Source organism: Vipera berus, assembly GCF_964194415.1.
Source record: "Vipera berus genome assembly, chromosome: 11".
Classification (NCBI taxonomy): domain Eukaryota; kingdom Metazoa; phylum Chordata; class Lepidosauria; order Squamata; family Viperidae; genus Vipera; species Vipera berus.
In genome coordinates, this window is record NC_138214.1 from 19,061,357 (window position 1) to 19,081,224 (window position 19,868).

The 19,868-nt window shown below is 44.7% G+C and overlaps 1 protein-coding gene across 3 annotated transcripts in view; it reads left to right on the plus strand.

Annotated features, from left to right (window-relative positions):
- Positions 1-16,079, plus strand: part of STARD8 (StAR related lipid transfer domain containing 8) — a 56,068-nt gene extending 39,989 nt beyond the window's left edge. For all 3 annotated transcript variants that reach the window (XM_081336851.1, XM_081336853.1, XM_081336852.1), the window contains 8 exons: positions 852-1,011; positions 3,229-3,427; positions 5,149-5,359; positions 7,205-7,319; positions 8,449-8,658; positions 10,772-10,989; positions 11,766-11,942; positions 13,009-16,079. In XM_081336851.1, coding sequence (XP_081192977.1) covers positions 852-1,011; positions 3,229-3,427; positions 5,149-5,359; positions 7,205-7,319; positions 8,449-8,658; positions 10,772-10,989; positions 11,766-11,942; positions 13,009-13,126 — 1,408 coding nt within the window. In that variant the 3' untranslated portion in view covers positions 13,127-16,079. The remainder of the gene's footprint in view (positions 1-851; positions 1,012-3,228; positions 3,428-5,148; positions 5,360-7,204; positions 7,320-8,448; positions 8,659-10,771; positions 10,990-11,765; positions 11,943-13,008) is intronic.
- The last annotated feature ends 3,789 nt before the right edge of the window (positions 16,080-19,868 follow it).

The window sequence follows — 19,868 nt, forward strand, 5'->3', positions numbered from 1 at the left end:
CCCAGATCTTTTTAACGACTCCTGGTAGAATGCGGTTTCCACTTTGGCAGCCCTTCTCTGAACTGGTTCCAGTTGGTAACTGTTCTTTTTAGAGCAGAGCACAGAATATTCCAGTTGTTGCACAGAAGTCATTTGACTCTTTCATATTTTGACCCAGAGAATTGCTGAACTCTGTTCGCATGGTGCATGAGGGGCTGGTGTGTCACGTGGGCATGGAAACCCTAACAACAAAAGGCTAGGAAAGGGGCATTTTAACCCCACACAGCCCCAGAATTGTTTGAGACCCAATTGCGCTCTTTTGGTTAGAGATGATCATTTTTCTATTTCACCAGCTGGACATGGAGAAACTTGTGTGGCCCTGTCAAAGCAGGACTTCTCCAGGACTCATTTCCTTAAGTGAGATGGGTGGTGTAGAAATTTGATGAAAAAATAAATAAAGGAGGAATGAGTTAAAAATTTTCCAAGCCAATGTGAAGGAATGATTAACATTTATCACAAATGTTTAGTGTCCGAAAGCAAAGGTTCACATACTTTTGCAACATACAAATATGTAGCTTTGGATAATTTCCAATAAAGAAATGGACACATTTTGTTTTTGACCAATTTATTTAACTGGGTTCTACATCTTTCATTTTAAAACATGTGGAAAGATCATATTTTGGGTCATATTTATGCAGAAATGGGGCAATAGCTGGGTGGGCAATAAATTTAAAAAGATAAATAACATTTAAAATGTTTTAAGCACTAGAGCAAGGGTGTCCAACCTTGGCAATTTTAAGAACTGGACTTCAGCTCTCAGAATTCCCCAGCCAGGCCTTGCCTTCTACTAAGTCCCACATCTTCTCTGACAGGACTGTTCCCAAGTTCATGAAGAGGAGCAAGCCCCCAAACTACAAGGGCAAGATGGTCTTTGGAGTCCCCTTGATCGTCAGTGTCCAAAGGACGGGGCAGCCGCTGCCCCAGAGCATCCAGCAGGCCATGCGCTATATCCGAAGCCGGTGCCTGGACCAGGTGAGGAAAAATTCTCACACACATACACACACCCTCATTTCTCACTGGGCCTAAGACAACCCAGCTGGGAAGGAAAACATAAGGAAACAGTTGTTGTTAGCTGCGAAGTCGTGTCCGACCCATCACGACCCTATGGACAACGTTCCTCCAGGCCTTCCTGTCCTCTACCATCTTCTGGAGTCCATTTAAGCTCACGCCTACTGCTTCAGTGACTCCATCCAGCCACCTCATTCTCTGTCATCCCCTTCTTCTCTTGCCCTCAATCTTTCCCAGCATTAGGCTCTTCTCCAGTGAGTCTCATTAGGTGGCCAAAGTATTGAGTTTTAGCTTTAGGATCTGGCCTTCTAGAGAGCAGTCAGGGTTGATCTCCTCTAGGACTGACCGGTTTGATCGCCTTGCAGTCCAAGGGACTCGCAGGAGTCTTCTCCAGCACCATAGTTCAAAGGCCTCAATTCTTTGGCTCTCAGCCTTTCTCATGGTCCAACTTTCACAGCCATACATTGCAACTGGGAAGACCATAGCCTTGACTATACTCACTTTTGTTGACAGGGTGATGTCTCTGCTTTTTAATGTGCTGTCTAGATTTGCCATGGCTTTCCTCCCGAGGAGTAAGCGTCTTTTAATTTCTTGGCTACAGTCCCCATCTGCGGTGATCTTGGAGCCCAGGAAAATAAAATCTGTCACTACCTCCATTTCTTCCCCATCTATTTGCCAGGAATTGAGAGGGCCGGATGCCATGATCTTGGTTTTTTTAATGTTAAGTTTCAACCCAAGTTTTGCACTGTCCTTCTTCACCTGCAACAAGAGGCTCTTTAGAAACAGAGGAAGGCCTAATCCTGAGATAATGGGGCACAGGCTCCCACACCGTAGAGGAGAAGAGGCGGGTGGGAGAGCCAAGCCGAGACTTGCTGCTGATGCGTGGTCTGGATCAACCAAGATTTGTAGGTGATCCTGTCTGTAAACTAATTGTGCTAGCATTGGTTTTTTTTGTTTTTTTATTGAAAAGTTTTACAATACATTTTTGAATACAAAAAACCCCCTCCTCCCCCTCCCCTCTCCCCCCCTCCCCTCCCCTCCCCCCTCCCCGACTTCCCAGAGCTGAATACAGGGTATAATAATACAAACAAGCATAATCTAAAATATGCTAACAACAATAATAAAACATTAAATTCTATCACACTTTAACTCTCCATATTCAAAATATTAATAAAATAACTACTAACTAATTATACGTCATAAAAATCTGCTTCTTATTCAAATGCTAAATGATACTTTTTAGTCCCATATTTAGTGCTAGCATTGTTAAATGGGGGGATGGAAAGAGAACAGAAGGCAGAAGAAATACAGCTCTTTGTAGTTGTTGATATACGTGTGATTCCCCCGCCCCGATGGGACTTATTTCTAATTTCCTAATTTTCTTTTTCCGTAAGGCCTTTCTTTTTAGCCGGTGCTAAATGGCCCTGTGATCACAGCTGAGACCAAGATTTTTGTCGCAAAGTGAGACAGCTGCTAGGTGGCTTTTGCCCCGTTTTGCGACCTTTCTTGTCACCATTGTTGGGTTGGTGATGCAGTTGTTGAGTGGCTTCCCCTTGACTTTGCCGGTCAGAGGGTCGCAAGGGGGGATCGGCTGGTCGTGGGTGTGAGGACCAGTCATGAGTCACTGCTCCAAAGCAGTGATAGCCTCGTTCATATATTTTGAAGGAGGAATTCCAGAGTTCCTGCCCGCAGCCACGTTGACTAATGTTTGCTGCAGTCCAAGAGGGGTGAGGGACATCAGGTTGTAAGTTGGGAAGTATTTCTCTGTGAAAAAAAGCTGTTTAAGTTTGTGCCCTACAGAAGTTTGGTCCCCTTCTCTGCCTGTGGGGATGACTGACCCATTCAGGATGAGCAGAGATGCCTAAATGTTTGCAGGTACCTCTGTGTTCCTCCTTCACATATAGCTCAAGCTATCACTTTCTCTTGACCTGACTAATATATTTTCTCTGTCTAGAGTTTCACATGGTTTCCTACTGCTTGGTTCTGCTTAAGATGTCTGAAACATATGAGACTAGAATAAAAATGGCAGCTGGGAGCTTCAGTTGGCCTTGGAAGACCTATGCAGGCATATAAAGGATCTGCTCTAGTGCTAGACCAGACCAGACCTCAGCAGAACAGAATAACAGAGTTGGAAGGGACCTTGGAGGTTGTACACCTACTTGATATCTCTTTCCTGCACAGGTTGGGATTTTTCGCAAATCTGGTGTAAAGTCCCGGATCCAGGTCCTCAGACAAATGAGCGAAGCCTCTCCTGATTATGTGAATTATGAAGGGCAATCAGCCTATGATGTGGCTGACCTTTTGAAGCAGTACCTCCGTGATCTCCCAGAGCCTGTCTTCACCAGCAAGCTGACAGATACATTTCTGCAGATATACCAGTGTGAGTAATGGGGTGGTGGTGGAGGAGGAGGAGGAGAAGACCCATGGTTTTGGAACTTTAGCTGACCACCTATTGGGCTAGAGTCAGTATGTCTATGGACAAATAAGCTTGGCTAAAAGGTTGCTCCATATCTTGTAGGGACTGTCCACAGCAGTAGCTTGTCCTATGTATTTTTCACAGCTAGGACTCTGATTCATAGAACTATATTGCTGCTTTCTTCCCCCCATAGATATCCGATGATGGTACTTGACCAGGACTGTTTCTGTTTGTGCAAATGCCCATGACAGCCTTTGACAATCCACACGTTAGTAACTTCGTATAGTTTTAAGAGACCGCTTGTGCAGCCCACTGCAAGTGCTGTATCTCTCCAGCAAATAGACATTGGGAATCTCCTTATCAACTGCTTAGTGGTTGCAGACCGTCAGGTGCAAAGAATCGGGACCATTCAGCAGGTTGCAGCCTAGAAGATTTCTTCAAGCCTATACAGGAGAGTCTAGTCAACTGAAGTTCAGCACTGAAGTTCTGTGCCAGATAAGGGTCAATGGAATTCAGGAGGGGTTGGACTTGGAGTGGGAATGCAAGGACTGTGAACTAAAGATGATTTAACTCCACCCCTCCCCAGCTCTTCTCCTACACAGACAAAGATGTCTCCTTGAACAGTTTTCTCCACTTCCCAGGAAGCTTCTAGATCAGTGGTCCCAATCTTTCTGGCTCCATGGGCTGCCGGCGGCCGTGGGGAAAGTGGCTGCAGTGTGTGTTGGACGGGGGCGAGTTTGAGCATGCAACCTAAATCCCATGCGTGCGCAAGTGAAGCTTTGTGCTTGCCCACTGCTTGCCCAGCCCAGTTCCCAATAGGCCGTGGACCAGGGGTTGTTCCACCTGTTCGAGATGACTGGTGTTTTCTTCCACAGTTGTCAGACTCCAGCCCTGTTGACCTTGTCACTGCAAGCTCACTTCATTTTCAGGGACTTCATATGTGTGTTTGGTATTATGAAGGGGGAGTGGGCATACTTCTATGGGCACACACACCTCACACCTAGATATATGCAGCTGGACCACTATTGTTAATCCTAGGGCCAAAAGGCAGGCTGGGCTCTGGCTTGTGTATCCTCTCTTTCCTCCAGAGAGTCCTGTTCTGCAGTTCTGGTACTGCTTGTTTTACTGCACCAGCAGCTGGGGAAAGCATGGACATCCCACAGACAGGTTAGGGGATGGGTTTTGCCCACCTGGTTGGTTTGTTGGTTGAATATCAAAATGTGTTAAGAATTGGTTGAATTGTATTTTATTTCTATTTTATTTTAAATTGTATTTTAACCAGTTCCATTTTAAATTGTTTTTACTGCATTTTAGTATAACGTGTTTGGAACTCTGCGCCTTGATATGGCCCAAGGGCTAATCAATAAAGTAATTAATTAATATTAAGAATTGGAAAGAGCTTTTTTATTTTCAAGCTATACTCAGTAGGATGAAAGATCTGCCAGTAAGCTGGGCACAGTCTCAGAAACCAGAGGCAGGAGGAGAAATGGAACGTCTTCTCATAGGGAGGGATGGGAAGTCCTGATCTGAAGAGAAGAGCAGGGCTGAGTAGGGCCGGGCCTCTGTTTCACCAGCAAAGCTTACACAGGGAGCAGAGGCCAATGGGATGCTAGCAGGTTCCTGCTGCTGTTAGTATTTAGTCCCCCACAGCTCAGACACTGACTTTTGTTCCTCGAACTTTCCAGTTGTGCCCAAAGACCAGAGGCTGCAAGCTGTCCAGGCCACCATCATGTTAATGCCGGATGAGAACCGGGAGGTTTTGCAGACGCTGCTCTATTTTCTCAGCGATGTTGCCTCTTCCGAGGAGAACCAGATGACAGTGGGAAACCTGGCTGTGTGCTTAGCTCCCTCCATTTTTCACCTCAATGTCTCCAAGAAAGAGAGCACTTCTCCAAGGTGAGGTGATATGTCCCAGCTGCAGGTCAGATCTCTTGGCTCTTTGTTACCTGGTGCTCAAACCCCAGGTTGATGGCCCTTTCGAGATGGCAGAGTCACTCCTTCAGAACTGCAGCAAGGCTTCAGTCTTTTTTTTAAAGTAGATTTTTATCAAAGTTTTAGAAGGAAGGAAGGAAGGAAGCTTTCCATTTCCTTTGCAGCAAATATGAGTACATTTACAATTCTCTCTTACTCTATGATTTTAAAATAAACCCTCACTTTCTACTATTATCCACCTAGCACTAGTCTTTGGAGGCTGTATGATCAAAAGAAACAGTTTATAAAGAGAATAAGTAAAATTCATGCTATTGGATGCCATTTTCCACAGAATGGGATAAGCCATTGCGGCCATAACTCACCCTGGGACAATTCCACGCAGGATAACTCAATGTGATAAATATTATCCACCACTGTTTCTTCTATATTATTTCTATTGACAAAAATGGAAATAATGTCAAAGGAACACTGGCGGATAACATTTATTGTGTTGAGTTATCCCATGTGGATTTCCCACAGCAAGTCATCCCACCCTAAGTTGATCGAGGCCAGATGGCCATAGTGAAATGGCTGTGGAAAGTTGTCCTAGACCTCATTCTCCATTGTTGCAGAGCCCTTTTCTGTTTGGAAAGGAGTGTGATTTTGCATTGTCTACCTGTACAGTGTGTGTGTGTGTGTGTGTATATATATATATATATATATATATATATATATATATATATATATATATATATATATATATATGTATGTATGTATGTATGTATGTATGTATGTATGTATGTATGTATGTATGTATATATGTATACGTATACGTATACGTATACGTATACGTATACGTATACGTATATACATGTTAAATGTTTGTTAAGCATTCAGAATACACTTGCTTGGTCCCAGACACGGGACAAATCTTATTTCCTGTTTCAGCCTAGCCCAAGGCCATCTACAGGCAGTAGACACAGCAGTGGCAGCTCATATTTGTGTAAATTTTTTGGCTAGCTAACAAAGAATAAAGGGAGACCGATATGATCATTTCAAACTTATTTGTTCTCATCAGTCAGCCATACCCTTCTGAGATCCGAACCTGGGCCAACTGCATCTTAAGCAGTTGTTTTAACCCCTAGGCCACCAAGCAAGTGTATTCTGAATGCTTAACAAACATTTAACACATATCTCCCTTGCTTCTCAGCTAACAAAGAGAGAGAGAGAGAGAGAGAGCCTGTGGCCTAGGGGTTAAAACAACTGCTTAAGATGCAGTCGGCCCAGGTTCAAATCTCAGAAGGGTATGGCTGACTGATGAGAACAAATAAGTTTGAAATGATCATATAGGTCTCCCTTTATTCTTTGTTAGCAAGCCAAAAAATTTACACACACACACACACACACACACACACACACACACACACATATGAGAGAAAAAGAGGTATATTATTTGAGAGTCTTACGTTGAAAGGCCACCTGAATATCAAATAATTTTTGATATGAATTAAAATCAGAAATCCATAACTGTACCAGCTTAATGAGGCCAACTGACATTTATCATAGTTATAAGTTAATGGGGGTTATCAGAATTTTTCTTAGGTAAAACACTTAGAATCCTGAAGAATAAGATTCAAACGTGGCGGTAGGCATTGACACAGCTCCCATCTGCTTGTGACGCTGGTGGAGGTTTCATCCTCGCCTTGTCAGGCCTCGGGGCCAAATCCGGGAGAAGAGAGCTTCCCCTGAGCGGCCCTCTCGGCTGCCTGTGGCTAGAAGGGCCGGAGCAGGAGCGCAGACGATGCTGACTTCTCTTTGTCCACCTGACAGGTCAGCTCACAGGAGGGGCACTGTGGGGAAACCAGAGCAGAAAGACCTGAACGAAAACATGGCTGCCACCCAAGGCCTCTCCCACATGATTGCCCACTGCAAGAAGCTGTTCCAGGTACCAATGGCTTTCGTTGCTCTTCACTCCAAAGGGTTGCCTGGCGCTCCCAGAATTCCAGCCATTCGCAGCGGGCTTGACCTTGCGGGGCAAGAGGAAGAGCCCCTGCCAAAAGAGTGGCCAGATAAAGAGGACTGAGCTTGCCCCGAGTTCTCACAAAGATAAAGGGAGGGAGGGGTGAGTGCTTTCCTGCTTGAAAGATTCTGTTACTAAAGCTATACACTAAAAGTAGTATTGATCTATATCAGTGATGGCGAACCTTCTAGAGACCGAGTGCCCCCAAACCACCCCACCCCGCTCCCCCACAGGGTCACCCACCACCTCTAAGGCCCACTGCAGCAGCATCTGTGCACGACAGGGCACTGCCCAGCTGCCATGTCCTTGGCTGCGCTGCCCCCCGTGGGCCACGCCTGGGGGTGACTTTCCTCCAAGGGGACTGATGGTTAGGAGGGAACCGTGGGGGGAGGCCGGGCTGGGGCATGCGTGCCCACAGAGTGGGCTCTGAGTGCCGCCTCTGGCACACGGGCCATAGGTTCGCCACCACCGATCTATATGATTGGTTGGATTTCTTCTCTGCTCTGCGTTAAAGGGCTGATATAAGTAGGGCCCGAAAGGAGTTCTGGATGTTGCAAGGAGGGCTCCAGATCGCCTCAGGTGATTTTTAGGTTATTACTATTTCAAGTAGACTTTTCTACTTCTTTCAACTTCAGTTTGTAGAATGGTTTACAGTAAAATTAAAAAAATGAAAAACCCAGAACCATACAAAATAAGAGTATAATTAAGATAGCAAATCAACATAAAGAACTTTATGTAATCAAACACATTCTATCGTTGTCATCTCTTAACAATCACAAATGTGTATTTTCTCCAAAACGATCTATCCCTAGCTTGGTCCTTCAAGTCTTCCAAGGGGGCCCCCAATGCCAACATAACAGAATCCCGCCATCTTGCTGCTGATCGTCCTCTTCTCTTTCCTTCCACTTTTCCCAGCATCCACCATCCCCGTCCTCTAGCAGAAATAGGGAGCGCGGAAGAGCCTGTCTGGGCAGGGAGAGCTTTGCTGGTGGGTGCACGCAGAGGTTCGTCCTCAGTTGCAGAGTCCCTCAAAGGATCCTCTTCCTTTCTCCAGATTCCCCAGGATATGATACTGCAGCTCAGCAACTCCTACCTGTTGGCTGATGCTCAGCCACTCTCCTTAGCAGAGCTGAGGAAGCAAATCCAGGATTCCCACCCAGTCTTGGAGGCCAGCATTCGAGGCCTGCTGCGGGAGTCATCCGAACGCTTCAAAGGCTGGATCAGTATGCTCGGCCCCCAACACACGGAGCTCTCGTGCAAGAAGGTAGGAGGGTGCCAAGGGAGGCCTTCGGAACTTCTGACTATGTTTCAAGGTAGCCCATCCAGAATAACCGTGTGTCTGTCTTAGAACGATTTCCTGTTATTTCATCATTCACTGGTAGGCAAAAATGCATCTTTCGGTAACTCTTAATGCCAAGGCCAACATCTTCTTTGGCTCTGGGTTTCTACCGCAGTGGGAAATTCCTTCTTCACCATCCCCTTCCTCATTGCCGTTGTAAAAGAGAAGAAAGAGGGGTTTCTCTGCACCCTGACGGAAGTGGGGCTGGGGGACGGCAGACAACGCAACCCGGGCCGAAAGGGAAGAAAGAGGCACCCGGCAGCAGCTGAGGCTGAGTCCGCACACTGACCCAGGGCTGCCAGTGCCGCCTTCTCCTCCAAATCACTCTCAAAGTGCCAGTCTTCACACTGCAGGAAGTGGCACCACCAAATAGTCTGGCCCAGGGCAGCCTGCGTCTTCTGACTCTTCACACAGGCTGACTATCCGCCTTTGTCCTGTCCCGGGCCATAAACACACACGAGAGGCGATTGAAACCTTGGCTGTTGGTCTTTTTGAGACAAGTTCTCAGTGATGGGGGGAGCATCAGCACAACCTGCAACACCCAAGAGGGAAACAGGTCCTCACTAGCCGGCCTTACCAGAGACCTCGGATCTCCCAGTCCGAAGCAGCAGCCAAAGAGGGGCCGGGGGAGGTCTGAGGGTCACCACAGCCCAGAAGCTTCGTTGGCTTGTCTGGCAGTGAAAGCGCAGGCTTCAGAAGCCAGGATTCGAGGCCCGCAGAGTCCGGGTTAGCGCATGGCTCTTTCCGGCAGAGAGGCTTAGCTTTGCCCCTCTGCTGAAGGAGAGGCAGGACCAGCGTTGCTCCGAGGAGGAGGAGGAGGGCTCTTTCTCAGGAGGAGCCCGGCAGAGCCCTTCGCTCTGCTCTCTTCTCTGTGCAGCCAGCCCTCATGCTGGGGGAGGCAGCAGCTTGGACTCCCCCTCTTCTGAGGCTGACAGCAGCTCCTCCTCTGGAGGACAGGCCCCCAACTGTCCTCAGGCAGTCACTCTAGAGCCAGCTGCTCACGGTGGGCCTCCCTGTCTGAGCTGAGCCCAGCCTGCTGGACTCGAAAGGCTGTATGGTGGAAGGACTGTAAATCGGGACGCTCCGCCTTCACCCACAGGTGCTCCATCCCGGTCCAGGTGGAGTCAGGAAGGTGAAGTAACTTGTGCCAGGAGGCTCTCTTTGCCCCGGCTGCCTAGAACCTGCAGGAAGGGCTCCTGGGGCACACACAGGCCCTTGCTGGGATGGTGGGGGCTTGGTGAAGGGGGTAGGCATGGGCAGTCTCTGTTTGTGGTTCCCAATTAAGAGGAACCCAGTTCCTGGAGTAAGTCAGTGCAGAGATTGGCTGGGTAGGTGCCTGATGTGGGCATATATGTATTCATTTATTTCCAAACTTGATACCTTATCTAAGAGACCCTCAGTGTGTGACAAGAAAAGATGGACCAAAAGGTTTCTTATTTCTGGAATGGTAGAGAAATGCAGAGACAATGAAAGTTCCCTCTTTCTAATCAGGAGCTGGAGATTGTATCAAGTCTAGAAATCTTTTATGTGTCTTTCTTTCTTTCTTTCTTTCTTTCTTTCTTTCTTTCTTTCTTTCTTTCTTTCTTTCTTTCTTTCTTTCTTTCTTTCTTTCTTTCTTTCTTTCTTTCTTTCTTTCTTTCTTTCTTTCTTTCTTTCTTTCTTTCTCTGCCCATTTCACCTAAGTGACTGGGTGGTTTACAACAACATAATAAAAATATAAAATGATAATTAAAGACGAGAAGTTAAAGCTTACAAGGTAAAACGGAAATTCAGAGTTAAAAATGCTGAAAGGGTGACAAGGCAGAGGAGACCCTCAAGCCCCCAGCCGCCCCCTGCTCATTGGCAGAGCCAGTCTTAACGCACTTCTAGAAGGCTGAAGGTGGGGGCTACCTCACCTCAGGGGCCAGATGTTACAAAGGTTGGGGCAATGGTAGAGAAGGCACAAAGGATGATGGCCTTCAGGGAACGGATGGATGATGGGGAGACTGCCCCCTGGGCACGACCTGGCCCGAAGCAATAATGCCTTTGTGATATCCAGGTGGAGGATGGACACCCCCTGCGGCTCTGGAAGGTCTCCACCCAGGTGGCCGCCCCCCCTCACCTGGTGCTCAAGCGGATTCTCAGGGAGCGGCACTTTTGGGACGAGGACCTGCTGCAGGGCCACGTGGTGGAGGCTCTGGACAAGAACACCGAAGTGTACCATTATGTGACCGACAGCATGGCTCCGCACCCACGGCGGGACTTTGTGGTTCTGAGGTGAGGAACTCTAGGGAGGAAATCTCCATAAACAAACACGGTGCCCCATCTCCGGCTCTCTGATCCCATCGCTTCTGCACTAATCCTTTGCCTAGATCTTTTTAGCTGGAGTTGAGGACGCCATTTTGCTCAAGCCCTCAGTGTGTGGGAAGCAGCTCCGTCTTGTAGCCTTCCTTTGCTGCCTCATGCAACATTTCCTGCATGCCATTTATCTCGATTTTGGACTGTAGCGATCAGAAGTGGCTGTGAGATACAGTCCTAGGCTTCTGCTCCTTTCTCTGGCAGCTCCACATAATTTGGGCTCATCACAGGGTGTCCCAGTTCTCATCTGCCCGCTTAGTTTTTTAATTTGCTCCTTAAGTCTGTTTCTCTCTGGAAACAAAGCCCTTCTTCTCCCCCCCATCAGTTCAGAATTGCACCCAGCAATAAGTAGTGACCATGCTGTAGCCAGGTTGATATTCAGCCTAGGTTGGTTGAAAGTTAGAATCAGAGCTTCAGTGTCAGTTGGAAAGGTGACTCTAATATCCAGATTGGAGCAAAGACTCCTAACATTGTACTTGACTTTCAAATAAATTTAGTGCTTGCAATAATTCTAGCCTTCTCGGGTTCTGTCTGTCTTCTGAGTCTAGAGCCAGCCACCTGGCTTCTACCCAGGGCCTGATCTTGCCCCTGAGGATCCCAACAGAGCTTCCATCAGTTGCTTGATTAGGTAGCCTCTGGAGACGGGAAGGAGCAGATGACTTTAGACATACCTGAGCCAAGATCACCTTTTCTAGGTCATGGCAGACAGACTTACCCCGTGGGAGTTGCCTCCTGGTCTCCTTCTCTTTGGAGCATCAGAAGTTGCCACTGGAATTTGGAGTCAGGGCCACGGTGCTCACCTCCCAGTACCTGATGGATCCTTGCAGAACAGGACACTCCAAGGTGACCCACATCTGCCAAATTGATCTCCGGTAAGAATTCAAGCCAGCTGTCCTACGTGTAAGGGCAGGGAGGTGGGCATCCCTTTGACCTCTACCCCCATAAAAGGGGTTGGCCTTCAGCAACACAACAAGCCAAGACCATTCCAATTTCCTTAGCTGTGACAAGAGAATTTCTCAGTCCAAAGGGTGACAATATCATCATAGGTCTAACAGGACTTCTCCAGGCTGCTGCTATCCAGATGTGCTGGTTACAGTGCCGTAATTCCTACACTGGCTAGCTATTATTGAAGTTGGGCGTTGAGAGCAACAGACTGAGGAATATTGTTTCCACCACAGAGAGAAAATTCCTTCAGCTAAACCTGTTGCTTTTCAATCAAATCTTGAAATATGTGAAAATCTTGCTGCGCACAAATATTTCCCTAAGATAACCTATCCTATTCAAAGCAAAGCCAGGATTTTGCAAGTTAATTGAATTGTGGTAAGCTTGGATTTCCTCTTTCAGTATTTTGTTTCTGTTTCTGCGGTAAAGGATAAAACCCAACCTTGCCTCCCCCCGCCCCAGATTGCTTCTGAGGTTCCAGATGATTGAGTTTGTTTGGATTCTGGATTCCATTTACGGTTGCACAAAGGGAGCTCTTGGCCTGTTGAGACTCTAGAGAGAGTGCAGAGAAAAGCAACAAAGATGATTAGAGGGCTAGAGGCTAAAACATGAAGATCAGTTGCAGGAATTGGGTAGGTCTAGTCTAGTGAAAAGAAGGACGAGACAGAATAGCTCAGGGGTTGCCACGAGGAAGAGGGAGCCGAGCTGTTCTCCAAAGCACCAGAAGAAGTAACGGATGGCAACTAATCAAGGAGAGAAGCAAACTAGAATTAAGGAGAAATTTCCTCACAGTTAGAAAAAATAAATCAGTGGAATGGCTTGCTTTCAAACCTTGTGTGTGCTCCATCACTGGAAGCTTTTAAGAAGAGATTGGACAGCCATTTGTCTGAAATGGTATAAGGTCTCCTGCTTGACATGGGGTTGTACTAGAAGACCTGCAAGACCTTTTCCATCTCTGTTATTCTGTTGCTAATTCCCTGCTTTTTGCACTTCTAGAGGGAGGTCTCCAGAGTGGTACAACAAGGTCTTTGGCCATCTCTGTGCTATGGAGCTGGCCAGGATTCGCGATTCTTTCCCAGCGTTCAATCCCTGTGGACCAGAAACCAAGATCTGAAGGATGCCACCAGATGGGTAGACTTCAAGTTGGAATCCTTTTGGAGCAGAATGTTGGAACTGAGCCTTTGCTTCCTGGAATGAACCCTCCACCCTTTAATTTCCATTTGCTTCTTCGTTTCAAGGAATATGAGATCCAAGTCTTCCTAACATTTCTGTTTTATGATTCAGCAACATGATCCAGAGGTTAAGCGTTATGCTAGTGGTGACTTCTCCATAAATTATCTCCAGGGTTAGAAGAATTCTTTGAACACTGTTTACTAAAAGACAATTATGCTCCTGAGCTTTGAGGTTCTCAGTTTGTCTCTGGTTATTGTGAGAACAAAACGTTAGATAATCTGGTCTGATCCTGTAAAACTTCTCATGATCATCTGAGAAGTCTATCCATCCACCTAAGTCAGGGAAAGCCAATTTTGAAACCCCTTTAAAGGATTAGACTGCTTTGTTGAGGGCTGTCCTCAGATGTAGCAGACATGGTGCTTATTGAACCAGGTTTCAGGTTCAGGAACTACCATCCCAAATCTAGACTAAGGAGTGGATTTGTCCAAGCCACTTTCCTGCAACCTTTGAAAGACATCCCAATCTGGTTTGAGAGGATTGGGAATTGGGGAAGCAGTATTAGGGCCCACCTCAGCACAAAATATCTCCTTGCGGCTTTTTAATTGCAACCACTATTTCCTTAGCAGGTAGGTGTACCTGCACAGGGCAATCCCTGGGAAGAACCAGGGAGTAGCAGAGGTGTGGGTGGAATGGAGTCAAATATAGCAAGCTGTTTTCATGTTTAAACAGGAAGTGGTCTTGGAGAAAGGAAAGGAGAGCTGTGTGTGTCAGAGGTACTTCAGTGGGTGAGAGGTTTTTACTACATGCACTTGTCAGGCATGGAGCATGTGTGAAAAAGAGCCAGAGTTTGCATCTAGGTCACATTGCCCACAACATGCTCTTAGCCTCTTTTCATCCCGGCTTCCGTCTCTTCAGCGGTAGAAGGCCAAAAGGGACTGAAATTATTCCAGACCTTGTAGGTGGAGAGAACACTCTTTTTTCCAGGAGTTTAATATTTCAGGGAATAAGAATTCCCCAGTAGTTATAAGATTAAAAATCAAGACAATGGAGGAAAAGTTTGGAATTCCAAGACTTCACACTTCTTTTTCCTTCAGCATAATTTCAGTCTAAGTATCTGAATCAGGGCTTGCAGATTGTTAAACCACATGAAATCTTTGGGTCTTAAAGTCATCTCAGGGAATTGAGGGGAATCTCTACTGTTTTGTAGATCACATTTCATTTGATGCTCATTGTTTTGGGGGATGGAAGTCAGCCTTTAATGCTGCGGCTGGCAAAGAGAAGGATTAGGCAAGCTAGCATGTCTGTCTATCATCTTATTCATCTCGAATGTTTTGGGACCTCCATCCTTCTGATGGGAAGTAGGAAAAGGGAAAGGGATGGCCCTGGAGCTGCAGAATTCTCTGGGCTATGAGGCTGGCCACTCCACGCTTCCCAGCCTCAGCACGGGTGTCGTGTTAAACTCACCCTGAGGAGGAGCATAAGTACAAGCCTCATTTGGAGAATTACACCACGAAGGAGATGAAAGCCAAGTCAAGCCAATAATTAAAGTAATTACTTTGGAAATGACCACTGAAGAAGGAAGTGTCTGAGAAATAACCAGAGAGCATTCAGATTTGTTCTAGTCCTAGTTGCCACAAAATATTGGAGGGAATACAAAGGATCATCACTTCCTTCCCTTTCAGTGGCCAGTTTGCTAGGGATCTGACACATTGGGAAGCAGTCATCCATCTGCTAAGCAAGCTTCTAACCCATCGTCCCACGCATAGACGTCTCTTGTGGCCCAGTTCACTAAGGCTTAAAAGAATCTTGTCTTATCCTTCAAATGCTTGTTTGTCAGGATCCAAATCAGAGTCACTGTCAGAGGAGGGGACTGTACTGGTTCTGGAGGGGTGGGGGACACTAATGGAGGAAACGCTACTTTTTAACAGTAAATGTGTTCCCTGCAAATAATTCAGCAGAGAACGCTGGCCAGGCCAGTTAATCAATCTGTAGATCCCCTCTGGTCCCCTGAGTGAAATGGCAGCTGGGGGCTCCAAATTCTCAGAAACAGACCAGTAAAAGAAAAGGCTGACCACAACCTGCCCTTCTTCATCCGTCCACCACACATCCAAGGTCATCCTCAAAATTGGATGAAGCTGCTGATCTTGAAGCCAGAAGGAGGAGGAGTCCCCAAACGCTCAGAAGCTCATAGGTGGTCTGGAAGGGGAAGGAAGGGCCGTCAACCTCAGAAGGCTACACAAGCAGAACTGAAGCAGGCTAAGATCTCCCAAACGTGGCTCACCATAGCAGAAGAGCCACAGGGAGCTGAATCCTCCTCTTACGCCTCCTATCTCCAGGCTGTCCTCAGAGTTATGTAGAGGACTGACGCTTGATGCCCAGAATTCTCCAACATCATTTTGATCCTCTAATTGTTCCAAATGTACAGTTTGACTTTGGTTAATACTGGCCTGCAAGCATGTCAGTTTGTTCTTTAACCAGGGACCCAGTTGATCAGACAGCCTTCCAACTGGAAGCAAGAAAACCTAATCTGTTAGACAGGTAGATGGGTGTTTTACAGCTGATTCAGTGATTCTTGCCAGATTCCTTATGGTAAGAAGGTGTGTGGTTTATGCAATTATTTATGGGACTATTATTTTTTAATCACCATGAATAATATTTTTCCTAACTGTAAATATTGTATAGTTGAAATATTAATTTAATATATAAAGAATGTGAGAGCATGTGAAATGGATGTACTCTCAGTAAAAGCTGTTTTATATTTAATGAACATTTTCTACAATTCCGCAAACTTTTGACTGGAGAGAGGTTCCTCCTCTATTTGTATGACAAATAAAGACTAACAATACCCAACAATTGGTTGGGAAACCATCTACCAAAATAAAATCCTGAAGTGAGACGCTTTGTTTTTCATCTGACAATAAAGGGACACTTTGGGTTTGAATTCTATTTGGGGTTGAGTTCTTCAGCATCAGAACTGTGAAAACCAAAATTTTCAATTTTTCCAAAATTTGCTAATTATTATTAAATTAATCAAGACAAATTCTGAATGAGTCCTGAAGGCCATGACAGCAGAGTCAACAAAATTGACCGAAGTGTGTGTCAAAATGCTTTGAGTCTATTAAAGCTACTCTAAGGTACAGAGATCTCAGATCTCTTTCGGTGCCTAAAGAAATGTCTGTGTTTGAAAGACCATTTCAAACTTGATTTATCAGTCAAATATTTTGGAATAATTGCACATAGCACTTTGATTTTAAAATAGCTTTTATATGGTAAGAGGTGCAGAGCAGTGGATCAGCAGTTAAGACACTGGGCTTGTCGGGTGAAAAACCAGCAGCCTGAGTTTGAGACCCGAGTTCCATGTGACGGGGTGAGTTCCCATCCTCACCTCAGCTCCTGCCCACTTAGCAATTCAAAAGCATGCAAATGCAAGTAGATAAATAGGTACCACTTCAGTGGGAAGGTAACAGTGCTCTGTGACATCATGCTGGCCACATGACCATGGAAATGTCTTCCAGGGTTTCACTGAAGTGAGGTTTGGAAATCTCTAATAAATAAGAAGCAACTTTGAAGGAGGGACAATGCAGCAACCTTCCAACATCAAGAGCTGCTACAGTGATTCCAGGACTCCTACTTGTACAGTATAATAACAGAATCTGAAAAACCTGTGCAATTTTATTTCTCTACTAAATAAAATCCCAAAGGGATCATTTTCACACTTCCTTGCCTCTGGACAGTGTAATGGATGGTCTTCTCATTGTCCTCTGAGTGACATACTACCACCCCTCCTCCTCCAGGGCTCTATGTTTCCTAATACAGGTAGTCTGGATTCCCAGAAAGGAGAGGACCAGGAGACAGTGAAGTTTAGATAGTTTGGTTGGGAGGAAGGTCAAGAGAGATCCTCCTGGAAGCTCTCAGGCTACATCTTTAATGATGCAAGGTTTCTGTCTATAGGTGAGGAACAATAAAGGAAACTACTCAGAAGTAACTCTATGTGTCTCTCTTTGTTTGAGCTTGGCACGTGTACACTTTCTGATTTAGATTCTTGGTTGTAAGATTCATGTGGGCTGCTAGCTTGATCTAATGGTACAATGTCCTCACTGGCTTGTAGTGAGCAAATTTTCATTCTCCCAGAATCCTCTGATGGTACGCAAACGCTCCCAACGAGGCAGTCCCCGGGCTACTAACTTGATTTAGAACATTGAATAATAGGGATGGAAGGGAACTTGGAGGCCTTATAGTCCAACCCCCTACTTAAGAAGTAGATCCTACACAATTCTGAACAATCTCTTCTTAAAAACCTCCAGTGATGGAGCACACATAACGTCTGGAGGGAAGCTATCCCACTGTTAAGAAATCCAAGAAAAAAAAGCATGGTTGCACAAAGAACTCTGATAAACTGAAAGACAAAAAAGAATAAATATAAAAAAATGGAAAGAGGCGAATGTAACTAAGAGGGAATACCAGCGTATAGCCCGAATCTTCAAAGATGAAGTCAGGGTAGTTAAGGCTCAGAATGAACTAAGACTTGCAACAAATGTCAAAAATAATTTTAAAGTTCTTTCAACATGTAAAACACAAGAAAAATTCAAAGAAACAATCAGTCCATTAAAATGGGAGATGGCAAGGAAGTGACAGGTAGCAGGGAGAAAGCAGAACTGCTAATTCTTTCTTTGCATCCGTCTTCACACAAGATTTAAAAATAGCCCAACCTACCAAAAACAGTATCGTAAAAGACAGACTGGGAATTCAAGTTAAAATAGGCAGGAAAATGGTAAGAAAACAGCTGTCCACTTTAAGATGAGTTCAAAACAGCAGGACCTGATGGATTCTATCCCAGAATTCTGAAGGAGCTGGCAGATCTGAACCATATCTTTCCAAGATCCTGGAGCACCCGAGAACTACCAGAAGACTGGAAAAGAGCTGATGTAGTTCCTAACTTCAAAAAAGGGAAAAAGTTCCAGTAAACTACAAACCAATCAACCTGACATCAATACCTGGGAGTTCCTGCAAAAGATAATCAAGCAAATTAAATTAGTGGACCAATGGAATGCTATGGACATAGTATGCTTGGATTTCAGTAAGGCATTTGACAAAGTAGATCACAACCTACTTCTTGGTAAGCTAGAAAACTGTGGGACAGACAGCATCACCACCAGATGGATTTTTAAGTGGCTGACAAACTGTACTTGTGGGTACCACATCTACATGGAGGGAAGTAAGCAGTGGGGTACCCCAAGGTTCTATTTTAGACCCAGTACTTTTCAATATCTTTATAAGTGGTTTAGATGAAGGAATAGAAGGGGAACTCATCAAATTTGCAGATGACACCAATACATACTGCAACAGCTTGCTCTATATGCTGATGATATGATCCTATTATCGTATTTGCAAGTAGGATTACATAGGCTATTAAGAAGGTTTAACTCCTATTGCCAGGACAACTCCCCAACCATCAGTAAAACTAAATAAAAAATCATGGTGTTTGGAAAACATCATGAGAGACATACAGTAGATGGCAATTAGATGGTGAACAGGTTAACACCTTTGTATAAGGGATAATGTTTTCCAAGACTGGATCTTGGGCTTGCCATCATCAACGGAGCACACTTAGAGCAAAGTCTCGTTTGAATCTACTGCTTAAATTAAAGAATCATAGTTATCCAGGGTCCCTTGTTCCATTAATCAGAATATATAAAGCTAAGATTATTCCTATGTTTTTTTTATTAAAGAGTTTTACAAAAACAAAATTTTACAATATATCCCCAAATCCCCCCCACCCCAAACCCGCCCACTTCCCCCCCACTTCCCAGAGCTAAATACAGGATTATAGTTATAATAATCATATTCTAAATAAAAATTATGCATAATATACAATTAACCAAATTCATAATGTGCTTTAACTCCCCTTTAACATAACTACCTACAAAGTACCAATAACAATATCCCACTAAAATCTACTCATAAGCTAAATGGAACTTTTTAGTCCCATATTTGTTCTGAATATAATCTATCCATCTCCTCCAAACTGAAATATATCTTTCCTGTGAATGATCCTTCAGATAAGCAGAAATCTTAGACATTTCTGCAAGATTCGAAACTTTAAACACCCATTCTTCTATAGTAGGCAAACTATCCTTCTTCCAATATTGTCCCACCAGTAACCGTGCTGCTATTATCATATTCAACATCAAATTAGTTTCTTTAACATCACAATCTACAACAATACCCAATAAAAACAATTGCGGAGAAAACTTTATCTTTCTCTTAAAAATCTTTTGAATGTTCCACCAAATTTTAATCCAAAAAGCTTTTATATTTCTACAAGTCCACCACATATGAAAATAGGTGGCTTCTAAACTACCACATCTCCAACATTTAGACTGTAAATTAGGATACATGTTAGACAACTTCTTGGGATCCAGATGCCATCTATAAAACATTTTATAAAAAATTTCTCTTAAGTTTTGAGCCTGAGTAAATTTAACATTTCTGACCCAAATTATCTCCCAAGTGTCCAACGAAATTGGTTCCTGAATATTTTGTGCCCACTTTATCATACAATCTTTAACTAATTCCGTTTCCGAATCCAATTCAATTAGAGCATTATATATCCTCTTTATATGTGCACAATTTAAATCTCTAATTTGTTTTACTAAATTTTGATATGTAATTGTGATGCCAAC